The sequence below is a fragment of the Ips typographus genome, linkage group LG16, assembly GCF_016097725.1.
Source record: "Ips typographus isolate SLU linkage group LG16, UJ_Ityp_2.0, whole genome shotgun sequence".
Taxonomy (NCBI): Eukaryota; Metazoa; Arthropoda; class Insecta; order Coleoptera; family Curculionidae; genus Ips; species Ips typographus.
Window position 1 is genome coordinate 3113698 of NC_138437.1, and position 21050 is coordinate 3134747.

Below are 21050 nucleotides of genomic sequence, written 5' to 3' on the forward strand. Positions count from 1 at the left end.
ATCAAATGGGACGTCACAATGACATTATTTGACAGTTGGCAAAATTACGGTTTTGCGGGAATTACGTCATCGTGACGTCACATTCACTCAGCTCACTATGGAGCGTAAAATCGAATGCGGCCACAACTTGCTTGGCATTGATCGTACTACTTCGCACGCTCTTTTTTTTAATCCTAGCAATTTGATGACATAAGATTTATGGCAGATTGATTGCACAGTCGTACTTAAGGGCTTCACCTAAGTTAAGTTGCGATTTGACTGTGGCAGGTCATGTACTAAATGTCACAGTCAAAGTCAAACTTAGCATAGGGTGCACTGTCGATTTAAAAAAAAATATATCAAAATGTCGTCAAAAGGAAAGGAATTAGAGGCAGAAAATTAACACACCAAAGATTTTATCAAAACATATTTCTATTTTGACGTCCCACTTCTAAAGGATCAATGAACATAAACGAATTACCCACCTGTCAACAGCATACTTGACTAAACTGCTATGTTAACAGTCCTTCAGAAGTAAGAGACATAAAAAATACATCTATTTTTACTAGAACGACACCCTGTCCGTTCTTAAAAAAAAAACGTTTTTCAGTTCATTATTTAAAACATTTACAATTTAGCTGGAGACAACTTGGGTAGCAAAGAAATGCAGCTTTGAAAATCTCGACTCGATTATGTACATATTTGTCGGACAATAAAATAAACTTTGCCAGACAAAAATCGTTCAAAACTATATACAAAGATATAATACAAACGTATTAGAAACGATGTCTTTTGCAAACTATAAACAATAAAAAAACCTAACAATTTAAAAGCTAAATTCACTGAGGTCGCCTATAATAGTCCCGTGTATCGGGAGGACGCCAATCCGTAGGGTATCTGGCATCCTGAGGATACATTGGAGGAATCACCCCCAGGTAATTTCCAGCATAAAATGTGGACCGTGGACCCATCATTTGAACGACGCCTCTAGCTTCTCTGGGATATTGCCGCCAATCTCCTTTGCCTTCAGGGGATCTGCATCCAAACACTCAAATATAAAACCTACCACTAAATTTTGATCTGTTTCAAAGTCACTTTTTCAGTCTTGATTTTGATTTTCTTTGTTATTGATTGATTCTCCTTTATTAGTCCTATAATAATAAATAAATTTTAGCTTGAAGCATATACAAGTTGTTACTGTAACAAACCATAGATGTCCTAAATTAAATTCTGCTTTGCAACCTTAGTCTTATAAATCCTTTAGGTACAAGAGACAAAAAATTAGCATGTAAAAAATACGGTCAAATCAATTTTTTAGTTAACTTTTCTGAACCTGTAGAAATGTTACTCACCAGAGATCACACCAAGACTACAAATAACCAAACTTGCCCTGATCCTCTAATTTATTTGCCCAGTGACAATTGCCAAACATAAACAACCATAAAATTAATTAACCCTTTCAGTTAAAACTCGTCAATAACATTTCCAAAGTGGGCATAATTTGTAAATCGTGAAAGGGTTAAAGGAAAAGCTTTTAGTTAGAAGAGAACCAAATAGAAAGAGTTTACAGACAAGTACAAGTAGCTCAGCAAGTGTTGAGTTCAAAAGAAACAAAAGTCAGGGTATCTGCGAAGGTAAAAAACTCTTAGATTCGTCAATATTTCAGAGCTTTAATTAGAAGTTAAAATTATACAAAATAGAAATAAAATCTGGTCTCACTCATGAACAGCAACTTTAAGTTGCCAACCAGATATAAAATACACCAAGGACACATTGGCCTGAAAACACCCGCAGACCAATCAACCAATCAGCAAACAGTTAATAAGACGTTTCAAAACAATAGAAATACTTGTGGAGACTATAAAAAACCCATACTTCTTGATCTCAGAAAGATTAATAGCAAACAACAGTACTTGTAATAATCTAATAATAAATATAAGTCAATTGACTACCCTTGAATGCAATAAATTGCAATAAATGAGGACACTGCCAGCTTATTTAACCAAATGTTCGATTTAGGAACGAAATAACGTAAATATTTGCTATTGGTGATAATTGACAAATTACAAGATTACTCCAATACATATTTTAGATCAATCATGTTTTTTTTTTTTGCAACCAATGATCATTCAATCAAACGAGTATAGAATACAGGGTTAACGCTCTATCGATTTAAAATAGTTCCATCATTGTCACGTTGCTGCCTGTACTAAAAAAAGTACCAACAACCTTGTTATTTTAACTGGAGCACCCTGTATATTTTTATCATTTTTTATTAATACGACTTGGTGTCTATCTTCTACTGTTTCAGAGATTTTGCTACATTTAATGTTTTTTTTTTTATTGAAAACACTCTGCTTCAATAAACTTGTTCTTATTGGGCAATTCTACTGCATATTATTATTGGAAAAGCACCTATATCTAAAGGATTTCAAAATAATGACAATTTTGGGAAAAATTATGAAATTTGGTATTTTCAATTAATGAAAACATTAATTAAGATATTGCTTGTAATTAAATGTTTACTATTGTTTCAATTTCTGTGATGAAAGCAGTTATATTCACAAATTTCTGTTTGTTTTGAAATCCGTAATATTTAAGAATAGGAACATGATATATCATTTTAATGCAAATTGGTTGGCCTTTTGTTTTAAAAAATAATATACTATAACAGGGGGTTCCATTAAAAAAAACAACTTTCAATGTTTTTACGGCTAACGGCAGGCCACCCTGTAAATTTAAAATCAATTTTTTCCCGTAATATTACTTGCTGCTATTTTCAAGCGGCAACGTGGCAATGGTGAAATTATTTAAAATTGATAGGGTGTTCATCACTCATTATCTAAACAAGCAAATTTTCAAAATGATTGTACGTCCAGATCTCCATAAACGTCTAATGTACAATCTCCTGTATATACAAGAGTATAATGACACCTTATCAAAATATCAAAGAAGGTGGAATGATTCAACAGAAAAACGTATGCTACATGCACATTTTTTTGATTTGATTTGTGAACCGGTTTCGTCCCGTTAGCCTATCATCAGCACTCAAATTCTATACAAGGCCGCCCAACGGGAGACCACCACACAAACAACCAGAGACAATAATCCAGCTTGAGGACAGGACCCAAAATTTAAAAATTGTAATTTTTTTTTTTAAATTGTCAAAACTGTTATTACAATATAAAACTTTTTTTTTAAATTGACCAGGGTCTGTGTTCCTCAAAATGTTTCCCAGGTCACTGAACGTCGTTTCGAACACTGTTGAAAGAACAAAACAAAAACTGGTTCACAAAGGACAAATAAAAAAAATTCTCCGTAGCATACGTTTTTCTGAAAAGGAGTAGCCCATCTTCACAAAATGGAGTAGTAGTGTAAGTATAAGCAAAAACATTTATGAACAATAATAGCGCATTTTATAGGCTATAACTCAAACAAATTTTCAATCCAAACCAGGCAAACCTTTTTTAACAGCAAAATTTGACAATTAATGCTGAAAACAAGAATTAATGCTGTTTCCTTAATTTGAACACCTTGTTTAAGTTAGCAATAAACCAGTTATTGCAAAACTAAAAAATGAATAGATACACAGAACATTAGGAGACATCCAAATATGCAAAAAATAACCCTTAATGTTCTATTCAAAAATCCCAGAAAATTAAAACTTTTTTTAAGTATTTTTAAATAAACAACAAAAAAGTTCTCTCAAAAATCACAGCAATATAAAACCATCTGAACTAAGACTTATGGACTTCCAATAAAAAAGGAAGTGTAGTATCAAGAGCAACCTTTAAAACAGTTCTTTCAAATTTTGAACTTCATAGTGACATTTAAAGTGACAGTAAAGACAGATAAAGGCAAACCTTTTTTGACAGCAAAATTTGACAATCAATGCTGAAAACAAGAATTAATGCTGTTTCCTTAATTTGAACACCTTGTTTAAGTTAGCAATAAACCAGTTATTGCAAAACTAAAAAATGAATAGATACACAGAACATTAGGAGACATCCAAATATGCAATAAATAACCCTTAATGTTCTATTCAAAAATCCCAAAAAATTAAAACTTAAAGTATTTTTAAATAAACAACAAAAAAGTTCTCTCAAAAATCACAGCAATATAAAACCATCTGAACTAAGAATTATAGACTTCCAATAAAAAAATTTCAAATTTTGAACTTCATAGTGACATTTAAAGTGACAGTAAAGACAGATAAAGGCAGTGAAGATAGTAAAATCTAAAAAATACTAACCGTTTATCAGGTCGTATATATTCTCTCTCTCTATGGTTATGGTATCCTGGTGTTCTCGGATAATCACTAAACTGCCGACTAGGATGTTCCGGTCCAGGATACCTGTCCCGATTATTTACCCCGCTAGGCCACCGTTCGAGTTCAGGGTGTGGCGGAGGAATAGCATGCCTGAAAGGTGGCGCAGCCCTATGCCGGTTGTATCGGTAATCTGTTTCATCTTCAGCAGGTGCTTCTTCTCTAATCCTTTTCCGATCTTTATTATGATGCTTTTCCCGTCTCTCTCTTCTGAAGAAAACCAATCATACATTATTGTTGTACTTCATAAAGAATTTATACACTTACTTCTCTCCTACACCTATTCTGTTATGCTTCTTGGAAGGTTTGTCTTCTCTGTCGCTCCCGTCTGCAGTCTCATGCTTCCTTTTGTGATGCTGATGATAACTGTTGTCTTTATCGGTTTCTTTTTTTGTTCGATCCTTTTCTTTACTAGATGCAGCAGCCTCCTAATAGAAAACAAAAATAAAATTAGATAACTGTTGAAGACTTATCCTAGCTTGTAACCACAAACCTGTTCTCTTTCCTTTTTCTTCTCGACTTTCTCAGCTTTCTTCTTTTCAGACTTCTCCAAGCTTTTTTGGTCATGCTGCTTTGCTTTCTTATACAATTTGTACAGCTTTTTGGCATCATACTCAGTAAACTTTGACACAAAGTACCACAAATTACTAAACCAAAAAAAGTAATAATAACATCACAATTTCTCCACAGCAAGTTGAAAACTTACCTCCTCCATTCTTTAATCTTCTCCGGATCAGAATACTGACTTAAAACAGTATTAATTTGCTCTCCAATATGTATCAAACATTCCCTGGTATGTTGTACTTGTTCAGATTCGCTCATGGATTGATCTGGGTTGTCTAAGGCTTTTAAGGCCTTTTTGACAGGCCTCATTCTTTCTTTGCATTCATTGAAAATTGCAGGATCAAGATCTCCGAGAACATTTATCGCTTTGGGCTCGTTATTGGCGGTAAAATGCATGGGACCAGCAACCTTTTTGTCTTTCTTTGATTTTTTCTTCTCCTTCTTTTCCTTTTTAACGGTAACGGCATCGGGATGCTTATCTTCTCTCTTCACTGGCGAATTTTTCGCTTTGCTGCCTGAACCCACACTATTGTTATTTGTATTTTGGCTATGATGTGATGCAGATTCATCATTGGAACTAAAATCGTTGTCAATAGTTTCTTTTGATTTGGTATCTTTAGGTTTTCTAAGTCTCTTCGGTTTCTGTGATGGTTTTTTATTTGGGTTTAGCTGTTTCTTTAATAATTTAAGTAAGTACTCGGCTCTAGATTGTAAATGCTTTGCTTGAGGTTTCTTGTCTTCGTTCAAAAGTACCTTATCACTGATATTAAGGGAAGGATCTAGCTTGATCTGTTCCCAAGAACCAAGACCATACATGTAAATTCCCCTTAGCAACTTTGAGTCTTCTTCAATTCCCCAGTCAACATCAAAATGAGCTGGCTTGGTTTTAACCTCCAGTAACCATTTACTCCTTTCCACTTCATTTGCTGGTAAAAGCTCATCTAATGGAGCTAATTCTTCCTCACATTGCATCATAGTTTTAGCATTCACTGACACTCCTCCAAGTTTGAAAGATGGACCTCGTAACCTCTTTTTAGCTTGACCGTCTGCACTGTTTGCTTCCTGGTTTTCTTTACTCTGTTCATTCATGAAAGCTACACAACGTTCATGTAGCATTTCGCCAAGTTTTCTCAATTCTGCTAATGGTTTTTCTTGCAGCTCAGCATCACACGCAACAGCCTCTAATCGTTTTAATGGGACGCTGAATTTCTTGTAGCTTTTAACAAACCTCCTTATTTCGGCATCTGTAAAGTTTTTCAATTTTTCTCTTTGTGGAGGACGGCCTCTTCTTTCTCTCTTTCTTGGTTTGTCTTCATCAGATTCCTCACCATCCATACTAGAATCTCCCGACTCGTCATTCTCTTTTTTACTCTTTTTACCGCCATCACCATCACTTTCAGACTGATTGATTTGTTGCAAAGTTTTCCGGCTTCTAGGAGGCAAATATAAATCTTCCATTTCCTTGCTTCTTTCTTCTTCCTCCACCTTCTTGCGCAATCGTTCTGGTATGATTTCATCCCAGTCTTTGCTCTCCTCATCATTTTCGTTGACGTTTGTAGCAGGTGAAGGTTCTGCGGCTTCATCAAATGCTGCAAAACTAGCAACTTTAAAAGCTGACAGTAACTCATCGCCCGCCATTGTTGGAGCTTCATCTCTGGTTTCAGCTCTTCTCAATATTTCGTCTATGTCACAGTTGGGTTCTTCATCGACGTCTTCATCTTTAAACAACTCTTCGGCCCCGAATTTTAGAATGGCAGTCAAGTCTTCTGAATTGAAAGGATTGTTGTTTGATGAGCCTTTTTTGTCTAACACCGTTCGACCCGTAGTGTCCATTCGTTGAATAACTAAATGATCTAAAACCATTTTCTGCTTAGCACGCTCCACAATCTCTTCTTCGACACTTCTAGCTGTTACTAGCCGGTATATGTTGACTTGATTTTTTTGCCCAATTCGATGTGCTCTAGCCTGGGCCTGAAGATCGTTTTGTGGGTTCCAATCGGAATCAAAAATAATCACAGTGTCTGCTGTGGCTAAGTTAATTCCTAAGCCACCAGCGCGGGTTGACAAAAGGAAACAAAAGTCCGGAGAACCTTCAGCATTGAAGTGATCCAAAGCTTGACGCCTGATATCTCCTTTAATACTCCCATCTAATCTTTGGAATGGAAAATGTCTGAGTTGTAAGTACTCAGCTAAAATGTCCAGCATTCGCACCATTTGGGAAAAAATTAGAACTCTATGCCCAGTTTCTTTAAGTCGAATAAGCAATTTATCAAGCAACACCAATTTTCCTGATCCCCTCAAAAGTGTTTGAAGTTTATCCTGATTGTAAGTTTCCGGTTCTGCTTCAGCGGGTTTGGTCAAAAAAGAATGATTACAACATTTCTTTAGTTCAATAACAATATTCAAAAAAGTGTTAGTAGACCCTTTAACACCTTTTCTTAAAGCATTGTAATTTTTCGTGAGAATCCATTTGTAGTATTGTTTCTGAATGGATGTCATTTCAACTCTTAAAATTTGTTCAACTTTAGCTGGCAAGGACTTTTCGACGTCTTTTTTAACTCTTCTTAAAATAAATGGTTCTAATTGTCTGTGTAACTTAGAATAACCTTTGGTTGACGCATTTTCATGTTCTTTTTCAAACTCTTCCCAAGTTACAAACTTATTTGGCATTATAAAATGTAATAAAGCCCATAACTCCTTTAAACTGTTTTGTAGTGGTGTTCCAGTTATTAACAATCTGTGATTGGTGTCAAAATCCATTAAAGCTTTGTACAACAATGAATCATCATTCTTCAGCCTATGAGCTTCATCTACTAATAGAACTGCCCAACTTATACTACCCAAAAAGGCTTTGTCTTTGAGTACTATTTCATAAGTCGTCAAAATGGCATTAAATTTTAGTCTTTTAGATCCTTCATATAACCATTCATACTGACGAATAATTTCTCTGGACTGTACATCGCCAAGGTAAGTAACAAAATTTAAGTCTGGAGCCCATTGTGCAAACTCCCTTTGCCAAGATGTCATTGTGGATAATGGCACTACACATAAAAATGGTCCATGAAGATGATGGGTGTTGAAGAGGTAATATAAGAAACAAATTGTCTGAATAGTTTTACCCAGTCCCATTTCATCAGCCAATATAACAGAATTTTCTTTGGTCCAGGAGTGAATCATCCAGTTTAAGCCATGGATTTGGTAATCTCTTAACACCAAAGTATTTTCTTTGCCTTTCATATACTCAGGCTGATCTTTTACTTCCATAAATTTAGGTCGACTTCTCAATACTTTGCAATGCCTAGTGGGAGTCTTGCTAGATTGTTCCCTTTCCTGAAATTCTTCAATTTTTGTAGGCCATTTTCTTTGAATCAATGCTGAATCTTCCCATGTAGAATCAGCATATGGTAAACTTTCCCATTTTACATAATAGTCAATTCCCGCATCGTCCGGCTTATTACATTTAGCAATTATACGTTCAACTTCATTATAGCTTTTTAAGAGTTCCTGCATCAATTCCAACTGACACTCATAATACTCCACATCTTCCGGTGTTGAATACCGAATCCATCTTTTAATTTCCAAGTCCTTCTTAATAAAATTTTCGAGTTTCTTTATCCCCTTAACTTTCTGATCTTTCAAAGACTGTTCAGACTCCCAAGTGTTATGTATATGAGCCCAATCTTTCCATTTTATCAGGTACTGGTCTTCTGTGTTGTCCATATCTTTGGGATCGGTGCCTTCATTTATATCACCGTGTTCTTCCACGTAATAACACGTAGTAATATTGCCTGTGGCGCCTTTCTTTCCTCGCCGATAGCCCAAAACTTTCTCTATAGTCTCACATTTCTCCTCTATCACAGGTTCAGCAGGTTCTACTTGATCCACTTCAACTAGGTCATCAGAGTCTGTTTTATCTTCACTTTCTTCTTTATAACTGACAGCGGCTGCAGTCCTTCTAGAAGCTACTCGACGTTTATCGTCGTCGGAATATCCGTCGGAAGACTCTTCTGAACTGTATTGGGATCTTTTTCGTAGTACTTTTTTCTTTTGCGTAACAGCCCGGGGTCTCGCACCCATACGTTTGCTTGGAATGGGTCTCTCCCTTTCACTGTCCGATTCAGAAGAAGAGCTGGCATCATTATATTTCCAATCATCACTTTTCTTCTGTTTGCTTTTATCTTCCAACCTGTCAGGCTCTTTCCTAGAACGAGCTGAACGCCTGATAACTGGCTCACTCTCTTCTCCTGAATTTGGATCTTTAGAAGAAAAAGAAGCCCTACGGTACACAGATGGTTCTCCACTACTTAAATTCGAATGTTCCGCTAGACGACTGACATCTTGATTCTTCTGAAGATCGTTCTCTGAGCCATTCTCATTTTCTCCACCACTTTCAGATCCCGAACCAGAACTGGAAGAACCGGAACCGCTGAAATTTATTTGATTTTGAAAATGATCAATCTGGCTTCAGTTAAATAATAAAAGTAAAACAAATTTATTAGTAGTACAGTAATTATAGACACATAATAAAAATAATATATAGGTACATAAACAGTACTAACCTTTCGGATCTAGAATTCTGATGGCTTTCTGATGAACTGTCGCTTTCTGAAGCTGAACCTGATTTATCAGATTCTCCTCCGCTCTAAATAAACGTAATTAAACGTAAGTCAATAAGATGTAAAAAATAGCCTTGGATTATATTACAATCAGAAAAAGAGTCTGCCGTCATACATGTATCATATTGAATTTTGAATATGAGTGACTTTCTGTTATTTTAGTTCAATTTAATTACATAACCAAACCGTCATTAGAATCAGTTTTATAACAGAAATGGGCAAATATAAAAATCAGCAGGAGATCAAAGTCTTGCAGAAATTACTTACAAAATTCCACAAAGACCTGTGTATAAAAAAACATGTACTTTCAAAAACAAGTGGAAATATGACTACTAATAGGAATAAGTCACAGAAAAAGTGAGCAAAGCCCTGACCCAAACAAGGAATTACTTTGGGTCAAAGCTCCACTTAGAAATATGTAAAATACTTTGACCCAAATTGAAAAATAAAATTTTTGCTGAAAAATGATTGAGATTACATGACTGATTACAGTTCATGTGCCATTGGAAAATAATTGTCAGAAGTATGTCTGACAATTGCCTAGAGTCCTGAAATACCAAAGGAAAGGCAAAAATGCAATAATATACATTAAGTAAGTGAAAAAATTCAACACCTCAACAGAGCTCTGACTGAAACCAGACAGTGGAAAAAACTAACAAACAATTTGCTTTGACCCAAATATAAATTGTTTATCTATTACAATGAAATAAATGAAAAAGAAAAATGTTTCTAATCAATTAAAACCCACTTGGGCAAATACATGACTATGTCAGTTCATGTGCCATCTGAAGAATTTTTTACAGTAATATGACTTAGAAAAAGTTTCACATAAAACAAATGAAACAATATGAAGATCCTAAGAACCTGAACAGAGCCCAGACACAAACAGAGCAAAGGTAAAAGATAACCAGCAAACCATTTGGGTCAAAGCTCTGTTCTGTTCCATCCTAAAAGCTTTGACCCAAATGTGAATTATTCACATTTTCCTTATTATCCCCATTGGAAGATCCTTCAGTTGACTTCACGATTGAAAAAAAATTACTGAAAACATTTTTTTTTTAAATAAACAAGCCCTAACACAAACAAGAAAAAGTGACAAGACAGCTGGAACAATTTTTGTCAGAGCTTTGCCAAGGGTACTATAAAAAGCTTTGATCCAAATGTAAATTATTAACACTTTATTATCTCCAATTGTATCCATTTTACAGATGACTAAAATACATAAATATGGTCAACCAACACTTCAATAAAAACATCAAAAAACCTATAATTTATAAACACAGAATAATAATTGTCAATCTAGTTTAGATTAATGACAGAAATACAACAATTATAGAAATAGGGTAAAAATACTGAAAAACCAAACCGAGCCCTAACACAACCAACACAAATGAAGAAACGACATTTTAAACAATTTTAGTCAAAGCCTTGCCAAGTCTTAAATTAAAAAGCTTTGACCCAGAAGAAAAAGTTTACATGAAAAACAATACATGACTGATATACAGTTCATGTGCCATGAGAAAAATGATATTCACACATTCGAAATACTTACAGAATTTCCTTGAAAGACCTAACAAAGCGAAGAAGAAACCAGAAAAAAAACTGACCAGAACCTTGACCCAAGAAGAAACACTGACAAAACAAAATAGAACACTTTGATTGGGTCAAAGCTCTGTTCAGACAACACTAATGCAGAACTTTGACCCAGCTATGGATTCTTAAAATTTACCCAAATCTGTTAAAAAGTGTATTAATAAAAATTATAGGTTTAATTGTATTAATAAATATAAGGGGAATAATAAGAATATAGTTTTTAATCAAGTACTATTAAATTACTCAATCTAATAAATTAAGCAAAAGTGTACAAAGTAGTCATCTTTCTGTTCAGCAAAAATTGCTACTGCTGCAAAAACCTGTTAACCACCTATAAAATGTGTACAAAATATTACCCTGACACTAAAAATGCCAAAATAGACCAATTCTTTTTGGACAATAAGCTTTTTGTTAATTAGTAAGACAACTAGTATTTGCTTACACTATTTACAACACCTCTCAATATGCAAAGAAACAATTATCAAAAAGGCATGTTTAAATGTTTTATCAGGTTAAAGTCACTTTAATGAAGCTTATCAAAATATAGGTATAGGAGTTGTAATAAATTGAGTTTTTTAACTGTTTGAAAACTTAAAGTGTTATATTTATTGACTGCTGCCTGATGTACCATTTGTCAGTTTCAGCAGACTATACAGGGTGAGTTGGGAAAGCGACACTCCCCTGTTATTTCTTAGACAAGAAATGTTGAAAACAAATTTAAATAAAAACTGTAGGTGTGCATATGTACAGGATGGGCTAATAAGCTGTGCAAGCGGCTGTTTCTCAGAAACTATACATAGTACAATGTTGGAATGTTCTTTTTAAATAGCGTCATAACTAAGATCTAAAAAAGTAAGTTAGGAATATGTAAACCGTTTTGCTCCATCTTCAACGGTTTGCCTGTTTACAGCCTTCCAAATATTGAAAATGTCAATGTTTAATAGTCAATATCTCGAAAACGACAACATCTAGAGAAAAACTGCCTAGATTAAGAAACAGAATCAAAAACTATCATTAGTTACTAGGGTTATCACATAAAAATCGGTTGTTGCCACTAACTTCATCAGATGCAGCAACACTGGAATCCTGAAAATATTTCAGATTTATTCCTTATGGCCATATTACTTTATAAAGTTTTTGTTTCAAATTCAAAACATTTTTAGTTGGCCACCCTGTTTGTAATCCTACCTAAACTAACATCTCATAGACAACCCCTGGTACATTATAACCACCCTATTTGACATATGTATCTATGTAATCTTTTTCAACAATTTTTTACTGATATCTTGTGTTGCAAAAGCAAGTGCAACAGATACTGCAGACGCTGACACTGTTACTGCTTGTAGCTGACATACACCAATATAAAATAAATAATCGGATTCTTTACAGAATCGGCAATATAAAGCAATACCATTTCGTTTGAGATATCTAGGATGAAAGCGTAAAATTTGGAAAAACGCCCTCTACTGGATAAATGGACGCTTAAAGAACAGAAAGTGCACTTTAAAATGCCGCAAAAACAAAGTCTCTACGATCAGCCGTTTTTGAGATATTTTATTTCTTTAGGAGCAAATTTTGGGCCACTCCTACTACTTTATTTGAAGAGATAGAGAAAAAAGTTAACAAGCTAAGTTGTTCCTAGAGAATAGAGTAGCTATTAGGTTTATAATTTTTATTTTTTTTTTAATTTTCTTGACTTTTAGTTAGGTCAGTTTTTAATTAGAAATCACTTTATGTGATGGTTCATAATTTATTAACGTTTCAGCTTTTTATAAGCTTTTTTAAAAATTTGTATGAATACAGAAATTTCAGAGTTATTAGTAATTTTCATTTTAGAGGTAGTGAAACACTCCTTAGTGGTGGATTTAGAAAGCCCAAAATAAATTCCAGCAATTTCTCCTGACCACATTTACAGAGATATATTTTTTACCAAGGTTTTACTATGTATAATTAGTTCCTCAGAAACCCAATACATCACTTATTAGCCCACCCTGTACTATATTTTGAAACATCAAACTGTTATACCGAGTTACTCATAATTGAAATACCAGTTAAAATAACATTTTTTTTTTAAATGGAACCCTATTAAAGCATATTAAAGCAAACATTAAATTTACAATATTTTTCATATCATAAGACAATATCAAATATTAATAATTGTTTGAAATATTCAACATTTTACAAAACTTGATATTTAAGTAAAAGGCAGATACTCGGGCAGATATCTAGTTTCTATTACCTGGTGGTACTAGGTATCTGATGTGTCTAATGGCAGTCCTTACAACTACTGTCATAATTTGAAATTTGAATTAGCTAAAAATCATGGAAGATAATCAAATCAAATGATATGAAGCAACATGATTGTGTTTAATACAATTTCTCAACAAACTTTATTAGGTATTATGGAAAACTACAAAAGGCAATTACAATTGCTTATTGAAATAGTTTCAACACATCGGAACTTAATTATTTGGAATAACAATTTAATTATTGGAATTTATTTTGAATTAATTTAACATTATGATAGTAGAACTGACAGTAGTTGTAGGGAGTAGGGACTACCCTTAAACACATTAAATACCTAGTACCGGGTAATGAACCTAATATTTAAAAATTAAGTTTTCAAAAATGTTCGAAAATTTGTTAATATCTGACAATGGCATGTATAATATGAAAAGTCTTGTAAATTTAATGTACTTTTTACATATGCATTAAAATATACAGGAATTCATTTAAAAAAACATTATTTTACCTGCTATCTCACTTACAAGTCACTCTGTATTACAGTTTGGTGCTTATAACAGCTGTATAACAGCTTAAGAAGCAAAATTGATATTGGCATTCCTAGCATTAAGAGTGTAATCCATATCCAATATTTTGAATCCACTGATTAACTTTGTATTTTTATATTAACATATCTGCCAATAGCCTTTTTAAAAATTTCTGCTTGTTTAAGAAATAACAAGAGGGTGTGCCTTCCAGACTGATTCTGTATTGTTATTGTTTTTTTTATATAAAGACTAAACCAAATACCAGAATGGAGTATAGATATGTAATGACAATGAAAAAAGTAGCAACAAAACTTAAAAAGCCCCAGCATTCCTGTAGCAAACTCATTCCCACAATTTCACATACTGAAACAAATGTTATCAATTCCAAGAGGCCAGAAAGTTGAGTAAATAAACGTCAAACCAAAAAATATTTTAATCAAAAGTGCCTTAGTGTCAAATAGTTAAGCTGGATTTATAGGCCTCCTAACACAATTCTTTACCTCTAATACCATTCAATATGGTTTATTTTCCAGGAATGGTAGTCGAATCACCTTGATTGGTCAGACACTAATATTTTATAGCTTGATAAGGGCACCCATACACATACCATACAATAAACATTCTCATTCAGAAAGGTGCATATCTACAAAAAATATTTTAATTATCATTGTAATCAACCAATGGGTCACACTGCAAGCATTGTTCATATGCCTTGAATTGATAAAAGTATGACTTTTTTATTATTACAGAGATCTTCAATATTGTACCAAAAAATCTAAAAATGAGATGATGCATAGATTTGTAACATACTGATTAAATGTAAATTATTGTTTTGTTAGAAACTCTAGATCCAGGATCATACATTACATTAAAAAATATTTTACATGATTTATGAAAATATGCAAATTACACCTACTAAATTTGATTTGGCTACTCTTTGCTAACATACAGTCACTTCTCGAATTAACCCTATAAAAAGTATAGGCAAAAGAGACAATATCACCTTATGACAAAACTTTAAGGTCACATAAGGTCATTACTAGTGCTCAAATATTAAATCCCATGTGGAGGGTACAAAAGTTATATAAATTGACAGCTCACAACTATCTCAAACAATTATCTAATCAAAACTAATCACAACCCCTTAACAACAATTACATTCAATCAAAATGTTTCACCCCCCCTAATTTTATTGTTTGAAACCCCCATTACAGATGCCATTAGCACTTTTTTTTACAAAATCCTGCTTGCCTTGATCATAAACACCAACCCAACAACACATAGACAACATTATTAATATTTTTTCTTTATTCTGGTTACTTTGTTTACATATAGGGTACCATTATTTTACCACCAAAAAGTGGTTTACTACAATGAATGTTCACAACCAATGTTACTCTCCTTGATAAAAATAACAATTTAATTTAGATATCTTGCACTTAATTGGTTTATAGGGATGCAAGCACACAGCCCTGCCCTGTCACACTTGACACCACAACATTTCAAAACATACCCCTAAGAAACATATTATTATACAGCTTTTAGTTTAGTAAAATCTGGTTTATACTTCCCTGTGTGAGGATGTTATTGGAAAGCCAATAACAAACCTCACATTCTAAGGGTGGTCTGTCAATTATAGGTTAAAATAGGCAATAATATGCCAGTTTTTAAACAATTTTAAGTGTTTTACAATTGTTTTACATAACAGCAGCTCAAGAGTGCTTCCCAAAATAAATCACTTCGAAGAGGAAGTGCAGACATACATAGATACAAATTATGGGTAAAATACTCAAAATTGTGCATAAAAAGACAAAGTTTCAAGCTAAAATTGCTCAAAAGGGTACATCTTAAAAAATGAAAATTCTGGGCTTAACACATGGAGGAAAGGTTGAAAAATGCAAATACGTTGAAAAAACCGTGGAACACATCCCCCTTGTTGGGGAAAAACATAAAAAACCACTTGTAAACAAATATTTTTGAAGAAAAATGAGGGAATATGTTACAAGTATGACGGCCACGCCCTTGGTTTAACAAAGACGGAGGAGTGTAAAACCATAAAAAACAACCAAACACAATAATCTAAATAATAATTTACCCCCTAAACATTTAAATTAAAGGGTGAACTTACCTCCGGCATCCTGGTGCATGAAATTTCTCAATTACTATATTTAAAAAGTCTCTTTGTCCAACCAAATATTATATAAGAGGAAGGGCACACATTTCCTTACAATAATTCGCGATTTAATCGAGGGTTGATAGCGTAGAAGACAGGTAAATTAATTTTAATTCAATGTAATCCCAGTGCACGAACTGCTTATCGCCATTTTGTTCCCCAGCAGGGACAAACAAAAATTAGGTAAGATGTGCACGATAATATAAAACGCGACAATTTGTTAAAAAATTAAAGCTTTGTAATAAACACTTGTAGTTAGGTTATAATATCACAAATCGTAACTAGAACGGGTTAAGGTTACACGTTACTTTCATGCAAGAACAAACGGCAACTGAACTGAACGGCCATGTTGGAAATTCTGTGGGAATCGACACCACGGCAAAGCGTACGAACAAGTGCGCAGTTTACGTCACGCAAGATGGCTGCCATTGCATACGGGGAACTGAAATTACACCAATCGGAGAGCCGAACAGGGCCGACGTCACAGGGACGGACTTTCGGCGCTCTTTACAAGTTGGTTTTGCGTTGGAAAAAATATTACCAAAAGGAAACGAAATTAAATACAATTTACGTCACATCCTGGCGGTAAATTCAAAACCAGAACTATACACGTTAAAGTCTATGAACATTTCAGCGAAAATATCCCGTTTCGTACGGGAGAAATCAATAAGTTTTGCTCGCAAATCCCGGGCAAAACCACCGGCTTTTTTCTAATATTAAAGCAAAATTTAACATTTTTTTGAATACGTGTAAAATTGCAGAAATGCCCGACAAGAGACCATTGATACTAAACTAAAACTAGAGTGGATACAGCAAACAAGCTGACAGTTGACATTAAAGGCAAAAGTGTAAAATCCTCTTGGGTAGGAATTGAATCAGCCTTTATTTGTTAGGTAGATCAATAAAATTTCTTACGTATGCGCAGTGCCTCAATTTTTAACCGGGCAAGCACTGAATGACACTACGCAGAACTACATGACAGAAAATTCTAGAATATCTCCATGATTGATTAATTTACCTCACTCTACGCATGTGCAAATTGTCAGAGGCATGCGCAAAAAGGAGACAACGCCCTTTATTACCCTTTGCGCATGCTCCTGACAGACATTTGTGCTCAAAACAGCATCTAGAGAGGCGAAAATGCCTTTCCAGAATCTGCAAATTACAAAAATAGATTTTCCACAGATATTACCATGTTATTCAGCATAAAAAATATACAGAAAACCGTGATTTTGAAGCAATAATTACAGAATACACATGACAGTTACGTTACTTTCAGTAATTTAAATCACATAATGATGATAACACTAGACACTGTACTGTAGCAAATTCAATGGTACACTGCTGCCAACTTACTGACCAATTCATTAAGTAAAACACAGTAAAATATGACGGTTTTCTAGAGTTTGCGCACTTTGCAGTATACAGCACGTTTGAGAAATAAACGCAAAATTTGAAATAGTATCGAATTTATAGTTTAGATATATTTTTTCAGTGACACAGATAGACGTTATTTCAAAAATGTCAGTAAATGACACTGACTTGACAACCCAAAAAAATGACAGATGTCCAAAAATTGTTATTAACATGACGGAGGGTCTCGCCCTGCCCCGTAAACCCCAACACGTTTAAATATCTTTTACTTTTCTCTTCTTTCTATATACACATGTTACATTGATTGCAAATTACAAAAATAGATTTTCCACAGATATTACCATGTTATTCAGCATAAAAAATATACAGAAAACAGAGACTTTGAAGCAATAATTACAGAATACACATGACAGTTACGTTAATTTCAGTAATTTAAATTAAATTATAATGATAACACTAGACACTGTACTGTAGCAAATTCAATGGTACACTGCTGCCAACTTACTGACCAATTCATTAAGTAAAATATGACGGTTTTATAGAGTTTGAGCACTTTGCAGTATACAGAACGTTTGAGAAATAAACGCAAAATTTGAAATAGTATCGAATTTAGTTTAGATACATTTTTTCAGTGACACAATTAGACGTTATTTTAAAAATTTCAGTAAATGACACTGACTTGACAACCCAAAAAAATGACAGATGTCAAAAAATTGTTATTAACATGACGGTGGGTCTCGCCCTGCCCCGTAAACCCCAACACGTTTAAATATCCTTTACTTTTCTCTTCTTTCTACATACACATGTTACATTTATGTTATAAAAATAATACCATACAGACATAGTATCGACAGACAATATCGATCGATAATTTAGATATGACGTCTGCTATCAAATCTCCAATATCAAATAACACGTACCTCAACCTGTAGGTACTAAAACCAGTCCACAATAAGAGTTTTATCACAAAGGGTCTCGCCCTCGGTCTCGCCCTTGCCCCAAACTTAACAAAATATACAGTTTTTCAACTGTTACTCAGTATTTTCATGTGTCAGCCCTACTAGTTTTTACTACACTTAGTGATAAGCCAAAATAATGCTGATTATGTAAGAACTCACTTGTGAGTTCTAGTGAACGTTTTGATATGGTGAATTGGCAATCTATTCAAATGTCACTCAGATCTTTTAGATTGTGACATTTGTCACTGACATTCAATCAGAATTTACTACTTCACTGCTACACGATATTGACACTTTGATCGATCATTTTTTGAGGTGTATTGCCTAGCCTTATATACATTTTTTTTCATACTGCCAAACCCCAAATATGACATCTTGTAAGACTTTTGATGGTCACATCAAATTTATTCAAGTCGCTAATCAGCCGGTCATGACATCCACCGAGCTCAGTAAGCTTGACAAAATGGCAAATGTGATTTTTTATCGACAAAATCTTAAATAATTAGTCAGAGTTTTAAGAGAAAAGGGTCTCGCCCTGCTTCATCCCCTGAACTTCTTATGTATTAACATTATCCTTACTGTACTACATTTCTGCAGTATCAACTTTTGCATATTTGTGTTTAACAAATCTTCGTCAAATTTGCAACCACATGTATATTCTGTAATTTTCGTAATGACTTTGACCTAAACAATCAACGCATTGAACTAAATCATATTCAATGAAAATACTATCACTATCTAGTAAACAGGGTGTTTCACATTCACAACTTATCCGACCAACTTCAAGCATATACACGCACATCGGACGTATGATAACCCATAAAAAAATTAAAGAATATGATGCCAGACACCATCAGAAGTCCAATTATGTATTATGGAATTTCATGTACGTATTATTAATTTGCCAATAATCAAAGTGCTTCAATTTTAAAACACGTCATCGTGTACCGTGTTATGGCATCCACTGAAAAATTACCCCACTATTTTTAAAAAAGTTAATAACAATACTGATATGCCAGGTATTGTCGCTTTTTTATCTGTTTGAAAAAAGAAAACAAATTTTGCAGTTATTGTCAATATTTAAGTCAAATGAATATACTTATAAGTTTAATATAATCAACTGTTATTATCGTTTATCCCTGATCTTTTAGGGCTTTTGATAAAATTCTTACTTAATGTATGTTTTTGAAGTTGGCCATGTAACATCGTAAATTTATTGGTAAATGAATCTTAAAACATGTAATAAATTGTTAAATAGTTACTCTAAGTTTTAGTAGTTGGTCTGTTCTGACCAAACCCTTATTAATAAAAAAAAAAAAAATTTACATAACTTATACAGCAAATAATTGGGCTGCGCCCAGACTCACTAATCCAGTCTTTCATTTCCTTCAATATAACTTGGACTCCAAAGCTATGTAGCTCAAGAAATTGAATATCGCCCTTTAAACTTTCAGTCTAGTAATGGACACTGATACAATTCAAAAAGGGTGACACCCTTTGCTAATTACCATAAGCCCTTTTAGTTAAAATGGACCCTTTTTTTATTTTTACTTGACATTTTAAAAACTTTTTTTCATATATCATGTAGTTTCAAGTTAGGTTTATTTACCAGTCAATTTACGGTATTAAAACCTGAAACACCCTCTAAAAATATCATTCCACTGAACTAACTGCTTTTTCACTGCAGAAAAAGCATCAAAATTTATGCTGTCAAATTATTAAGACACAGTGTCAGTGTTGCGCTAACTAATTGATCATTTTATTACTACACTCCTATAATGACATTAGGGATCAGCACATTTTTGCGTGAAGAGAGAAAGTGTGGTAAAATTATCTCTAGATACAAAAAGTAAAAAAAAACTGCTCACCAGAGTAATGATGATGATGCTACTGCGAGGCGCCGACTCCACTCCACTGTATCTGTCACCATTCTAGCTACTGAGTCTCCCGGCGGTTCTATCATAAACGTTTCCAGTACAAATACATTTTTAATTAGTAATTACATACAACACACGATATTATAAAATCCCCAATCCCATAGTTCTGTCATTACTTACGATCTGGTGGTTCCCATGTCTGGTTCTTTGTAATATGTCATAATCAGAACCATACATGTAAATGAAAACTCAATGATTTCCTAGTTTGGTGGTTCTGATGATACATATTTTCGTCGAACCGACAGTCTTGATGGTTTTTGGAAGCACTTTTTTTGTGAAGATAATTGTGTGGCGTGTATGTTAGTTTGAAGAAACTGACACTGTAATGGCGCTTAAGTCAGTTAGCTGACCCACAATCAAAAGTGGCAAATAATTAGGAAAATTAATTATGTAAAAAGCAAAGTAACCTCTTTTGATTTTTCCCATTTGATGCCAACTTGTAAAGATTACCTTAGTAAGAGCTCTTTCTATATATATTCAATTTAATTTTACCATAAAATACGCGATGCCGTTCAGTTCAAACATATTTCTACTGAATAACGCATCAGACCGTATCATAAAAAATGCTATCAACCCATTCGATATTATAGGAAACACGCACTTATTGTAGAAATATAGTAAGGAGGGTCAAGCCAGCAATTCTCAACCACATCTTGTGTAATTACCTTTTCTGACAGTTGTGCCACCTAGTACAGGTTGAGAAATGCTGAGTAAAACCTCAACACCAACACATATATATCAGAAAACATCAACTACA

At 33.8% G+C, this 21050-nt stretch overlaps 1 protein-coding gene across 1 annotated transcript; it reads right to left on the reverse strand.

Annotated features, from left to right (window-relative positions):
• Nucleotides 1-393: 393 nt before the first annotated feature.
• Chd1 (chromodomain-helicase-DNA-binding protein 1) lies at nt 394-20173 on the reverse strand. The gene is made up of 7 exons (XM_081993843.1): nt 15979-20173; nt 9430-9512; nt 5013-9296; nt 4800-4953; nt 4574-4734; nt 4232-4516; nt 394-1014 (listed from the first exon to the last, which is right to left on the reverse strand). Exons 1-7 carry the CDS (start codon nt 15985-15987, stop codon nt 819-821), a joined length of 5172 nt encoding a protein of 1723 aa, XP_081849969.1. The 5' UTR covers nt 15988-20173; the 3' UTR covers nt 394-818.
• Nucleotides 20174-21050: the final 877 nt, after the last annotated feature.

Excerpts from the sequence above, each read along its gene's own strand:
- Chd1 (XM_081993843.1), bottom strand. Across the intron at positions 4,517-4,573 it reads AGAATAGGTGTAGGAGAGAA|AAGAGAGAGACGGGAAAAGC; the intron begins GTAAGTGTATAA and ends GGTTTTCTTCAG. Across the intron at positions 1,015-4,231 it reads TATATACGACCTGATAAACG|ATCCCCTGAAGGCAAAGGAG; the intron begins GTTAGTATTTTT and ends GTTTGGATGCAG.